A 14,992-nucleotide genomic window follows, 5' to 3' on the forward strand; every position below is an offset into this window, starting at 1 on the left:
TCCACAATCTCAATGAAACAGACGACTACTTGCCACCATATGGTCTGCCTTCCCTCCTGTTACAGTGGATGAATTCCTGTTACCCTTTTCTTTAGGTCTGTATATAATTGTCCACTGATTCCATCTGTGATGACTCCAGATATCCTTTTTTATCAGTAGCTTCATAAATGTTTTTGTCTTCTAAATTATTCTAATTTTTATATAAAGTTATACAATTTTACTTGTATTAAAAATTAATGCTTATCCTCACATCATCTCCTACAAGTTATCACCCAATTTTATGTCTCTCCTTTATATTAAAGCTCCTAAAAATTGATGACACCTGAAGAGTTGAGTACTCCGATTCCAAACCTCCCACTTTTTTTTTCTTGAGCCAGTTCAATCAGGCTATCTCTTAACACTGTATCAAAGCAACACTTATCAAGGTTTATATGATCTCTGTGTTGCCAAATTTAACTATGAACTCATTCTCCTAATCTTACCTCACCTCAACCCCTCCAGCCTGAAATAGTTTTTCACTTGCCTTCTAGGATATCACACTATCCTAGCTGTTTTCCTATCTCACATCCTGCAAAGTGTTGCTTTCTTTTGCTTGTGCCTTTTGATCTCAAATACTCTAAAAATGTTGGAGTATTACAAAACATGGTGTTTGTTTCTTTTATGGCAATCTATGATGAATTTTATGGATCTCTATCTGTGCTCATACCATAGGTGATCTCATCCAGACTCATGGTTTTAGATGCCATGTGTATGTTAGTCATTCTCAAGTTTTTAATTTTTTTTCCAACCCACAAACATTTTAAAATTTGGGCTTAAAAATTCAATGGCCTACACATTATCTATATTTAAATATCTAATATAAATCTGTAAATTTTACATGTCTCAAAACAAAATAACTCTCTCTCTCCAAAATACTTTGTCCTTCAGTTTTACTTGTCTCATTAATTGCAACTCTGCCATGATAGATACTAAGACGAGATATGGTGTCATCCTTGCTCTCACCTTTCTCTCACATCCCCCAATCAACGTGTCAACAAGCCCTACCAACGTTTTTTAAAAATGCATCCTGAATATTCCTCTTCTTAACATGACATCTACCTCTACCAAGCTACTTTAAATTGTCATCTTATCTGTCACCTAGTTTGATAAGCTAACAAATACCCCCCGCCTCAAAAATATATCAACTTTCTAATCCCAAGAACTATGAATATTACCTTATATGGCAAAAATCACCTTATAAATAATGTTATAATTTACCAGTGAAGCTATCTGGGCCTGAAGGTTTCTTCTAGGAAGCTTTTAAACTCATAAATAGATTAATGCCCTCTTTTGGAGGGTGTAGTGAGTTTCCACTCTGTTGGTTCCCATGACAGCTGGTTGTTAAAATAACATTCTTGATGTGACAAAATTATAAAAATGGAAAATGGATTAGTGGTTGTAGTAATTCAGGAATGGAATGGGGTAGGAGTTGGTGGTGGCTATAAAAAGCCAACCTGAGAGATTCCTGTGGTGCTGGAACTTTCCTGTATCTTGACTATATTAATATAAGTATTCTGATTTTTCTTCACTATAATATTACAAGATGTCATCATTGGAGATAATTGGGTAAAGAGTGCATGGAATCTTTCATTCTTACAATTGTATGTGAATCTATAATTATCTCAACTATTTTTGTATTAGAAAAAGATATCATAATGAGAAAACTGTAAAGGATAAAGACATACACTATACTTGGCGTTTGTAATATCTTATCATAAATTTGTTTAATATAGTTGCTGCCTTGGCATCCATTTTTGTGCCTGACATAAGTTATTTGAAACCCAGTCATACAGGTGGCCTAGTTAAGACTTCCCCTCCCCTTATGTTTGTTTGCTATTATAACCCACTTGTTTCTCATCTCCACTGACCCAAAACCTAAACCCAACACATTCTCTCTCTCTCTCTCTGTCTGTCTCTCTGTCTGTCTCTCTCTCTCTGTCACAGACACACAGACACACACACACACACACACACACACACACACACACACACACACACTCATATTCTCCACCAGCTGGTTGAGCTCCAAGGAACTTCCCATTGGTCCTCTGCCTTCAAGCCTAACTTCTCTGGGACCTGTGAATAATAAATTTCTTCTGTTTCTTGCATTTGGTTTCACCTCCTCATTGTGTCTCACCTGATACATACACCTGAATCTAACTCATCACCCATCAGGGCTCTCCTACACTGACTATTTTGGCTAATGTCTACTAGCAATAGACAGCTCTCAAGACCAAATTTGAAAGAGCCATAACAATAAAAATTATAACATATCTAATTTTTAAAAGATAAAATATTCATCATTTATATTTATATGATTGCTAATAAACAGAGCTCAACTGTCAGAGTTCTAGCATCAGCATTTAGAAAAGAAACATTTATGTTTTCTTTCCTTAGGAGATATAATTGCTGTGACTCATGTCATGTTGATTTTAGTTGACATGTATAATTTAGTTTGACAATAAATAAGAAAAATATTATTTGAAAAATAATATGTTTTTGAAATAAAAGGCAACTATTTATAAATTGGAAAAGGTCTTCAAGGACCCAGTGTTTAGTGACATATGATGATGTTTACTGCTGCTTTACATAAAGCATGCCCAGATCTCCAGATAATTGTCATGGAAGTTTATCAAATTACATTGGCAGCTAAGCATGGTTTCACATTTTAAAATAAACCTTCTTCCCTATTATGTCAAATATTCAATTTTCCACCCAACTTAGCTCAGGTTTCAATTATATAGATTTGTAATTATGATTTATAGCCTAAATCATGTGAGTTTCCGAGCTAGTCAGTGAAGCTGCTGATTTTATTGAAAAACACAAGGCCGTAACTCTCATTATGCAAAGATGCCTGGGAGCTTGCCCTTCAAAAAAATCTCTGTAACCTGAAATGTAGACCTATTTATACCACCAGAATATTTCTATGAAGAGAGCAGAAACTGCATCTATTAAAATCACTTGTAAGTGTCTGGTTTTATTAAATGGAATACAAAGCACAGTGTCATTTTTCTGTCATTTTATGCAGTTTTCTTCAATTCAGAAATACAGGTAAATATTATAACAAAAAGAGGACTAATACCTGCTTAGGAGTTATGAATACCAGGCCTTTACAAGAGGTAGATTAGTAGGTGGATATATATAGATAGTAGAGAGAAAGGGAGGTAGAGAAATAGGTAAAATGTGTGTGAGTGATGAACTTGTGATGGGACATCATTTTCCTTTATTAAAATTTGCTATAGTCAAATTTCCTACAGTGAATTGAAACCTGAAGACTACTAGTGACATGTAACACTTCTGCCCCTTTTCTCACTGATATTCGTCCTATTTTATTAAGAATATAGAGGCAAAACAGAGGCAAATTATCTGTTTCTGTCATTACATATTAATAGATTAGCTTAATTTTATTTGCATCCATGTGCCTTGCCTTCCCTCACATTACATCAGAAAAGGACTCTGTGCTCATATTGGCCAGTCCTCCACCAGTTTACTGAATCCCATACCTACTCAATCATGTGAAGCTGTCCAATTTTCTCCTCTGTTTTCCATAATCCTTTTTTTTTTTTTTTTTTTTTTCTGAGACGGAGTCTCGCTCTGTCGCCCAGGCTGGAGTGCGGTGTGGCGCGATCTCGGCTCACTGCAAGCTCCGCCTCCTGGGTTCACGCCATTCTCCTGCCGCAGCCTCCCGAGTAGCTGGGACTACAGGCGCCCGCCACCACGCCCGGCTATTTTTTTTTTTTTTTTTTTGTATTTCTAGTAGACACGGGGTTTCACCGTGTTAGCCAGGATGGTCTCGATCTCCTGACCTTGTGATCCGCCCACATCGGCCTCCCAAAGTGCTGGGATTACAGGCGTGAGCCACCATGCCCAGCCTTCCATAATACATTTTTAATGGATTATTCTTATCAGCATACCCATGTTACAATAGCTCTCAGTTTAAAAGTCACACGGCTCTTTATCCCCTGACCCTACCAGCTGTCATCCCATTTCTCTGATCCTCCTTGATAGCAAAACTATTTGAAAGCCTGACTGTATTTACTGCCCTCACTTCTTATATCATTATCTCACCCAAGCTAATCCAGTTTTATACACCATCATTCTCTTTTACTCTCTGATACAGTTCTTTTAATTAACTAATAACCTAACATTGCCAGATCTAATTATCCATCATATGCAGTTCTCATCTTGCTCAATCCATGAGCACTGCTTGAAGCACTTGATCTCTCACTGTTTTGGAAACAGTTGATCCCCAGGAATCAATTCTCCCTTTATTCTTCTTCTGTTTCTTTAGTGAGCCCTGCTCATTCTCCTTTGCTGTTCCTGCCCCGCTAACTTCCTGGAGGCTATCTTCTCTTTTCATTTCTATCCACATTCATTTCTAATGGGATCTCATTTATTCACACATAAAATGTCAAGTTCTAAATTGATAGCCCCAGCCTCAGCCTCTCCTTTAAATCCAGACTCATATGTCCACCAGCTATCTCAATATTCCACCTACAGATATCTATGAGGCTTCTCAAATTTCTTTAGGTGCTCTGCTCAAGTGACACCTTATCACAGAGACCTTCCTGGAACACCCTGTATTAATATTGATTTCACTCTCTAACCTTTAACTGTTTTACGTAACACCATAAGTGCTATACATTGTATTTATTTGTTAATGTCTACTGTCACTTGCCAACACATTCTGGAATCTCTGACTCAAGAAAATAGGAGATGTGTTTTCTTTAATATTTTATCCTCAGTGCTTATTATAATGCACAACACATAAGTATTTTCTAAATGATTAAACAGAAGAATAAAATAATGTAGAATAAAAAGCATATTGCACAAAATGGAATTATCTAGACAGGTCTGGGGTTGTACCTTTTCCATAACAAAACCTTGGTGTGTATATTATATTAGCTTCCTTTTTTATATGAAGAAAATCTCACTTATAAATATAAATAACTTTCCTAGTTTCCCAGAAATAGTGAGTAACTGAGCACAGAATTAAACTCCTCTTAGTATAGTGCAGAGGAAGAGGAAGACATGATGATTGATCAATAAGGTATGTTAGTTATAGTAGTAGTAGTAGGAGACATTATTTTATCTTAAAATTATCTGTGGGTAATTTAATTAAAATTAAAACCAGCCACTTGCCTAGAAAAATATACAGTTTCTTAACGATGTTTTAAATCTTAGTTGTTTTTTCAACATATAAAGAAAAATGTTATCATAGAGTAATAGGGATGGAAGAAGCATTAAGAGATTCTAAACACACGTGTAAAGCCAGAAACCCTTCCCTGTTATACATGTCAGTGGTTATGCAACGTGTGCTTGACAGTCCTCAATGTCAGGAAACTTTCTCCTTCATTGTGCCTCCTATCAACAGTCTCTGATAATGGATTATTCACTCATTTTGAGCCAGTAATGAAGTGTTCACAGTAAAAGCAGTTTTTGCTTTAAGTATAATTTTGTTATTTGTGCTAATGTATTCTTAAAAAGAAAACATAAAACTTTAACTTACAGGTACTTAGCCCATGTTGTAAAGTTTACCTTAGCAATCATATTTGCACTGAATAACCCCAAAACCTACTTAAAAAGCATTATGTCATGTCTCAAACTGAACATTTTTCTAAGAAGCATGGATTTGTGTTTATTCCCCAGTTGCATGCATGAGTAATGTGACCTTCTGCTTATGCTTCCTTTTTCTATACTATTTCCTTTGACAGTGTCTTCTTCGGATAACCTTCTATTAAATCTCAAACATTAGCTAGCTCTACAAAAGGTTAACAAGGTAAAACAGCAACAGTCTCTAATTCTTTAGGAGAAAAATGTAATCCCTTAAATGCCCTTCTCACTATTCAGTAGATACTCCCATTCAGTCAAGGGAGTATAGGTAGGAAAGGGAGAATGATTCATCCCTAGCTTTTCCATCATCAGAGCAACCAAATGGCAGTCAGATGATGTTTTTCTATCTGCTCTATGTTTTGACTGCAAGGAGTTAGAATCTCTGTAAGGAAATTTAATGACAGCCATGCCACAGACTCAGGGATAATATATAAAAAGAAAAGATAGTCTCATGAATTAGTTTGCTAGGGCTGCCATAACAAAATGCTGCAGACTGAGTGACTTAAATGAAATTTACTTTCTCACAGTTCTAGAGGCTACAAGTCCAATGTCAAAGTGTCGGCAGGTTTGATTTCTTCTGAGGCCTCTTTCCTGGGCAAGCTGTGTCTTCACGTGGTCTTTTCTCAGTGCATTTGCCCCCAGTGTCTCTCTGTGTTCAAATTATATCTTCTTATAAGGTCACCAGTAATATTGGATTAGAGCCCACACTAATAACCTAATTTTCACTTAATCAACTCTTTAAAGGCCTAACCTCCAAATACAATCACATTAAGAGGTACTGGGGATAAGGTTTCAACATTTTTATGTTGGGGGCACAATTCAGCCCCTAACATCTAGGAAGAACAAATTACAGGATGCGACTCTCCTTCAAACCACCAATAGAGTAATTATGTTCTATTTTTATTTAAAAAAATTAACTACTGGAAACACAAAGTATTCAAATGGAAAAATACATCAATTTTATGTTTGAAAATGGTTAATGAAAAGTCACATTCTTGATCACTTTATGTTTCAAAAATAAAAACAAGTATTCTTAATTAAAAATAGAAAACTTGAATTTGTATTTAAAGCAAAAATAATAGTACTACTTATGGTGCTAGTGTATTTCTTTGCTTTTCTTTCTTTTTTTTTTTTTTTTTTTTTTTTGAGGCAAAGTCTTGTCCTGTCACCAGGCTGGAGTGCAGTGGTGTGATCTCCGCTCACTGCAACCTCTGCCTCCCAGGTTCAAGCGATTCTCCTGCCTCAGCTTCCCGAGTAGCTGGGACTACAGGCGTGCATCACCACACCCAGATAATTTTTTGTATTTTTAGTAGAGACAGAGTTTCCCCATGTTGGCCAGGATGGTCTCGATATCCTGACCTTGTGATATGCCCGCCTTGGCCTCCCAAAGAGCTGGGATTACAGGCGTGAGCCACCGCGCCTGGCCGGTGCTAGAATATTTCTTAGTGTCTCTTGGATTATCTGACATGGGCCATTTCTAATGCCATAGTAATTATTAGAAATTGTGCACAGTTTATTAAAAAATGGGAGCAGAAATGTAATACAACTAAAGTGATGAAAAATGAATTGCCCAAGTTGAAATAATTTTATTACTAAAATTAGGGTTATGTTCACTTTACTATCTTGAGAAAATTTTCTTGAAAGACAGAAGACCTCATAGCTATTAAAACACTGTACAATTTCCATATTTCAAATAGGAGATCAAAGAGTAAAAATTTCTAACACCTTTAATCAAAAGAACAATCAAAATAGCAGTTTTAAATATACACCAAATAAAATTTGAATGCTAATTGTAATTGGGCTATAGTAGATTTTAAAAGCAAAGCACAAATAATGATAATAATAATGTCATTATTTTTAGTATTCCTGAGATACTAAACATGATTTATTATCAGGGTTTCTAAAATTCAAAAAAAAATGTATAACTTTTAAAATATATATACATGTGTAAAATAAATTATGTAAATTAAATATGCATATTTTCCCAAGATGCTTAGTAGAGTTGAACTTTAAGAATGATGACTGTAATAGAAAATAATAAATCTATCTGTAGTTAAATTATGTAGTTACTGTATGGAAATGGATAAAAAAAGAAAGAAAAAAGCTCAAACATTTTGAGTTTATAATATGTTTTATTAGATTACTTAATCTAATAAATATAATCATTATACTAGCTAGATTTCCCAGTCAGAAGATACAAACAACTGATGTAATTACTTCCAGCTTCCTGGTAAACACATATGAAGATGTGTTTAACTACTAGTAACACTGAAAACTAAGACTAGCTGAAAACCTATTCCAAGAACCTAGAAACACTTTATGTAATGAGGTTGGCACTCAAATAAGAAAAATAAATGGTATGTTTTTGTTCTTGGGTAGGTATGGATGAACAAAAATTTCGAATATCCCTAAACTGATGTATAAATGTAGGGTGATGGCATTAAAAATACCGTTTGTTCCCCCACCCCAGTCTGCTCCCTGGAGCTAACAGATCATTGCAAGTTTTAAATATTATTTTTAAAAATGAGCTGGAAAAGAAAGCAGTTAGTCTTACTAGAAAATAGAGCATCTGTAATTGACACAATGTAATACTTACACATGAAGTGACAGAAAGACCAAAGCAAACTTCTAGGAAATCCTGAAATAAACCCAAATATATATGGAAATGCTATGAACCTAGCATTTCAAATTCATACTCTTTTAAATAAGTGTGTTTTTTTGATAATTAGTTCCATATTAAAACATCATTAACATTAGATAAATTCTTCACTTCATACATTTGTAAATTACAGATGGATCAAATATTTAACTATAAAAATGAAAACATACAAGTATTAGAAAAAAACATGGGTAGATTTTTTTGTTGTTGATACGTAATTCATGGTGTTTCTTTTTTTAAATTTAAGTTCTGGGATACATGTGCTGAATGTGCAGGTTTGTTACATAGGTATACATGTGCCGTGATGTGGTGGTTTGCTGCACCTATCAACTGTCATCTAGGTTTTAAGCCCCACATGTATTAGATATTTGTCCTAATGATCTCCCTCTCCTTTTCCCCCACCCCCTGACAGGCCCTGGTGTGTGATGCTCTCCTCCCTGTGTCCATATGTTCTCATTGTTCAACTCCCACTTATGAGGGAGAAGATGCAGTGTTTGGCTTTCTGTTCCTGTGTTAGTTTGCTTAGAATAATGGTTTCCAGCTTCATCCACGTCCCTGCAAAAGACATGAACTCATTTTTTATGGCTGCATAGTATTCCATGGTCAGTATTCTATCCAACAAAGGTCTAATATCCAGAATCTACAAGGAACTTAAATAAGTTTACAAGAAAAAAACAACTCCATCAAAAAGTGGGTGAAGGATATGAACAGACACTTCTCAAAAGAAGACATTTATGCAGCCAACAAATGTGAAAAAAAAGTTCATCATCACTGGTCATTAGAAAAATGCCAATCAATACCACAATGAGATACCATCTTATGCCAGTTAGAATGGCGATCATTAAAAAGTCAGGAAACAACAGATGCTGGCGAGGATGTGGAGAAATAGGAACACTTTTACACTGCTGGTGGGAGTGTAAATTAGTTCAACCATTGTGGAAGAATGTGGTGATTCCTCAAGGATCTAGAACCAGAAGTACCATTTGACCTAGCAATCCCATTACTGGGTATATACCCAAATGATTATAAATCATTCTACTCTAAAGACACATGCACACATATGTTTATTGCAGCATTATTTACAGTAGCAAAAACTTGGAACCAACCCAAATGCCCATCAATGATAGATTTTTAATTAGAAGGAAGAACAGCTTTCCTGTCCATAGTCAAAGTATTGTGAAGGGCAATGGGAAAACCATAGAAAATAAAACTAATTTGTGAGATGAAAAATGAACTTGATACATTCTCAAAGTTCTTTTCAATGTTAATTTTCAGTGATTTCTTGGAAGTTAACAGCATTACAGAGTGGTTCTTATCCATCCAAAGGTATAATAATAGCTAAAGAAACCTGTGGTGAATTCAATAATGAACTTCAGTTCTACTTGTAGGCTTGGTAAAAAAGTTACAACCACAAATGGGGTACTAGATTTTTAATAAAATGGGCATGTTTGTCATGACATCATCTTTCTATACTTTCAATTTAAACGTTAAAAGAAATCATGGTATAAGTAGTGAGCTACTCTTTTTTTATCTGTCTTGACTTCTTACACTATCTTCACTATCTAAAAGCCTAGGTTTATTTTTAGTGGTAATATATTTTTTTTAGTAATAATGTAATCTTTGTAAGGCTAAGTTATAATTTCTAAACTTTATCTCCTTGGGGATGCATGCATGGTTTATTTGAGTTAGCCTTTGCTGTTTTTATCTGAACATATTTTAAAATGAATTAATCTATAGTTTCCCTGAAATTAAACATAATGAAATCTCCATAAACTATGCTCTTAATAACATTTGCACTTATGACCTGTGAAATATATAGTCATCTAGCTTACTCTTTCATTACCTTGAAGGGAGGTTTATAGATTTAAAGTCACAATAGAAAATCTATGTTATTGTACTAAGAATAATTGAGAACCACAATAAAAATATTAGTCAAAAGCAAAGGAGTAGGTTGGGTTCAAATATATTTTACAAGTTCTTGCAAATATCTCTGTGTATACAAAATGTAATGACCTTCATAATGTATAACTTTTTTTAGGAAATGTGTTTATATTAATTAACTTTATCTATTTCATACAACAATGATTCATGAAAATATAGAATTCATAAAAACAAAGTTGAAGATAATTGAGTTTGTTTAGATCAGCAGTCCCCAATCTCTGTGGCACCAGGGATCGGTTTCATGAAAGGCAATTTTTCCAGAGATGCGGTACAGGGTCGGGGGAGATTTTTGGCATGAGACTGTTCTGCCTCAGATCATCAGGCATTAGTTAGATTCTCATAAGCAGCCTGCAACCTAGATCCCTCACATGTGCAGTTCACAACAGGTCTCGCTTATGAGAATCTAATGTAGCCACTGATCTAACAGGAGGCAGAGCTCAGGTGGTAATGCTCACCCACCTGCTGCTCACCTCCTGCTGTGCAACCCAGTTCCTAACAGGCCACAGACTCTTACTGGTCCACCGCCTGGGGGTTGGGGACCCCTGGTTTAGATATCTTAGTAAACAACATAATCTTTCAAGGGGACTTTGGGCAAGTTATTTAACTAAATTGTGTCAATGTTTTCATTTCTAAAATGAGAAACGTAAAAGCATTTAATTTATGCTGGTTTTCTGAGAATTAAATAAATTGTTGTATAAAAATACTTAGCACGGAGCCTGAATATAGTCAATACTCAACAAATATTAACTGTTAATTATACTAATTATTGATTATTATTAACAATGTTACTAGGCCTTAGAATGTTTTAATTTCCTCAAGGAATAACATTTAAAATTTGAAAATTTACAAGAATTTTGAGTTGGACAGTTTTGCAAAGGGGCCATTTTTAATTTCCATTTGTGATGTTTTAAATAGTTTAATAAAAATTTTATTTGAGAAAAAATGACTTGATTATCATCAGTCTTACAACAGAATAAAAAATGAGTGTAGTCAATAATCCTCTATTATCTTGTAAAGCCGTGTTACTTTAAATGTAGACATTCATAGGCTTGGAAACCCTCACTGATACAAACGCCCTGAAGCTTAACATTCTTCAAACCTCTGGAAACTTGTCCAAGAGTTAATTTGGTTTTTTTTTGTTTGTTTGTTTGTTTCTGTGTGTGTGTGTGTGTGTGTGTGTGTGTGTTTTAATAAGTTCTCATGACCACCTGTCTTTGGATCCTATAAGGTGCTACTTAATCATGCAGCTTCCTGGGCCTTAGCTCAGCCTAAATAAATCAGAATCTCTTGGAATGAGGCTCTGCAGGTTCCATGTCTATCAGGTCTCTCAGGTGACTCATGCATAGTAAATGTTGAAAAATTCTAATCCATTGGACCACAAGAAAATGTTGTCAGTGTTTCTGTCTTCTGGTTTTCACAACTAGGAGCAGATGCCCCTTTCGCAGATAAGCTTTGGCTTTCCTCATGGATCAGCTAAATAAATTAACAGCTTTTAGTGGCAGCAATTTGGGGGCTCTAAGCAGAGACTTGCACCTGTTATAGTCTAGAGAAACATATACGAGAAAATAAAGAATCAAAAATTGCTGTACTTTATCCTCTGCAAAATGTGTTAAGATATGAAAAGACTCATGGGTTTTGTGGCTCTTTTATCACTCTGGGAAACCTCAGCCATCACTTTCAACATTTCCTCAGTTCTAGTGGCATCTTCAGGAGAAACTTCTTACTTCAGGAAAATGTGTCTTTTAAAAAGACTTAGACGTAAGACGTAGGACCATAAAAATCCTAGAAGAAAACCTGGGCAATACCATTCAGGACACAGGCATGGGCAAAGACTTCATGCCTAAAACACCAAAAGCAATGGCAACAAAAGCCAAAATTGACAAATGGGTTGTAGTTAAACTAAAGAGCTTCTGTACAGCAAAAGAAACTATCATCAGAGTGAACAGGCAACCTGCAGAATGGGAGAAAATGTTTGCAATCTATCCAGCTGACAAAGGGCTAATATCCAGAATCTACAAAGAACTCAAATTTATAAGAAAAAAACAAACCACCTCATCAAAAAATGGGCAAAGGATATGAACAGACACTTCTCAAAAGAAGACATTTATGCAGCCAACAGACATACGTAAAAATGCTCATCATCACTGGTCATCAGAGAAATGCAAATCAAAACCACAATGAGATACCATCTCACACCAGTTAGAATGGCGATCATTAAAAAGTCAGGAAACAACAGATGCTGGAGATGTTGTGGAAAAATAGGAACACTTTTACACTGTTGGGAGTATAAATTAGCTCAACCATTGTGGATGACAGTGTGAAGATTCCTCAAGGATGTAGAACTAGAAATACCATTTGACCCAGCAATCCCATTACTGGGTATATATCCAAAGGATTATAAATCTTTCTATGATAAAGACACATGCACACGTATGTTTATTGTGGCACTATTCACAAAGCAAAGTCTTGGAACCAACCCAAATGTCCATCAATGATAGACTAGATTAAGAAAATGTGACACATGTACACCACGGAATACTATGCAGCTATAAAAAAGGATGAGTTCATGTCCTTTGCGGGGACATGGATGAAGCTGGAAGCCATCATTCTCAGCAAACTATCACAGGGTCAGAAAACCAAACACTGCATGTTCTCACTCATAAGTGGGAGTTGGACAATGAGAACACATGGACACAGGGCAGGGAACATCACACACCATGGCCTGTTGTGGGGTGGGGGGCTAGGGGAGGGATAACATTAGGAGAAATACCTAATGTAAGTGATGGGTTGATGGGTGCAGCAAACCACCATGGCATGTGTATACCTATGTAACAAAACTGCATGTTATGCACATGTAACTCAGAACTTAAAGTATAATAATAATTAAAAAATAAGGTTGATGGCATCTAAGGTAAAATAGTGAAGCGAACTTATAATTTTGCATAATGCATTTTTTGTTCAGAAGCAGTTTTTAAAAATTGATAATCAGTAATCAAATTAGGTGATTACTTTCTCCTGTTAAAATTATAGTCTGTTAATATTTACCATATTAAAAATTATTTTTGTGTGTTTTACAGGAATTGCACTGCCTCCTAAAGGAAATATAGATATCTCATTGTTATTTATACCTCAAATTATGAAATTACACAAAACAATGGTTATTATTGAGATGACGAAAGCAAATGGAAAATATTGGCCTATTGACAATTTTGATGAGTTGGATATAAAATTTAAAAGGTAACATTTAAATAAAGACATTGAAGGAAAATAATTTTATTTTGACAGCCACTGACATGCTAGGTTTCTTTTACATGTTATACATATATAATGTCAAGCTCATGATTTTATATTCTCTGAACTGTTGAAATTCATATGTTCAGAGGAGGAAATATATTTGTCATATGGATATATATAACGTATGGAAAATAATATATACATTTATATATCTAATGGTTGATTTGAAGCTCAGAGTGATGAACAACTTTAATCTTAAGTATCATTATCAGTGAATCAAAGTCAGAGACATGCAAAGGGACTCCTTTCTGACATGGAAAATAGTGACTGCTAACATAATAAATAATCAGTATACAGAGGACAACCTAAAACAGCTTGTCTGAGTGAAGTGAATTCATGATACTGGAATTCACACTGTGCCAGGTGGATATGACATCCATCATATGAAACTGCCATGGCTAGAGGTATTCTGCCATTGCCAGAATGCAAGTTACTTGTATCTTTCTTGCTTAGCTGGAAGTTAAGCAAAATTCAATAATGGTGCAAAATCTAAATGTGTTCTCTATTCTTATAGTTTAATTAAATGATAATCTGGAAATCTTAGTTAAAAATAAATTTTTACTTTGTCCTACATGTGCATATTTCTTTCCTTCATTTTTTGCCAGTTCTTTACTGTGGGCCCATTACTATCCATTCTACCATGCATTTTCACCACTCTTATAGTCAAGATTGGCTACATAAATTGTAAGTCTCAGTGAAAAATGAGAATGAGCAAACTTAATATTTTGCTCAGAAACTATTAAGAATTTCAAAACAGTTACAGGAATGCATTAAAGAAGCTTGAAGGCCTTCTAAGGATGGGATCTTATTCTTTTGCATAAGCCCCATGCTCAACCTGTCTTGCCTGCAATGTCTTGTCTTTCATTTTAATGAAAAAAATCCCAACTTCAAAAATGATCATAAATTTTTTTAATTAATTGATTAATATTTTGAGATGGAGTTGCACTCTGTTGCCCAGGGTGGAGTGCAGTGGCATGATCTTGACTCACTGCAACGTTCGCCTCCCAGGTTCAAGCAATTCTCCTGCCTAGCCTCCTAAGTAGCCAAGATTACAGGTGTGTGCCACCACGCCTGGCTAATTTTTGTATTTTTAGTAGAGATGGGTTTTCACCATGTTTGCCAGGCTGGTCTTGAACTCCTGACCTCAAGTGATCCGCCTGCCTCAGCCTTCCAAAGTGCTAGGATTACGGGCATGAGCCACCATACCTGGCCTATAAACATTTTCTAATATTGCTGTGCTCCTAATGTTGTATGATGCACCTAAAATATTTGGACAAATGCCCCCTTTCTTTTAAGTAGTATCCTCCAAAAGTAAATGCCTCACAAAATTCTGAAGTACTGTACTTCATGGCAGTTTTTGTTTTCTGCTTTGCCCATCCGATATAGAATAGATCCCAAGAGGGCTATAGTACCTCTCATTAAAGTAGGGAAAAAAGCTCTTCAATT

The 14,992-nt window shown here is 35.3% G+C and overlaps 1 protein-coding gene across 1 annotated transcript in view; it reads left to right on the plus strand.

The window, feature by feature from the left end:
- Positions 1–14,992, plus strand: part of CFAP47 (cilia and flagella associated protein 47) — a 467,323-nt gene that overhangs the window by 413,874 nt on the left and 38,457 nt on the right. The window contains exon 58 of the mRNA XM_003805971.5: positions 13,330–13,489. Coding sequence (XP_003806019.4) covers positions 13,330–13,489 — 160 coding nt within the window. The remainder of the gene's footprint in view (positions 1–13,329; positions 13,490–14,992) is intronic.

This window comes from Pan paniscus, chromosome X (genome assembly GCF_029289425.2).
Source record: "Pan paniscus chromosome X, NHGRI_mPanPan1-v2.0_pri, whole genome shotgun sequence".
Taxonomy (NCBI): Eukaryota; Metazoa; Chordata; class Mammalia; order Primates; family Hominidae; genus Pan; species Pan paniscus.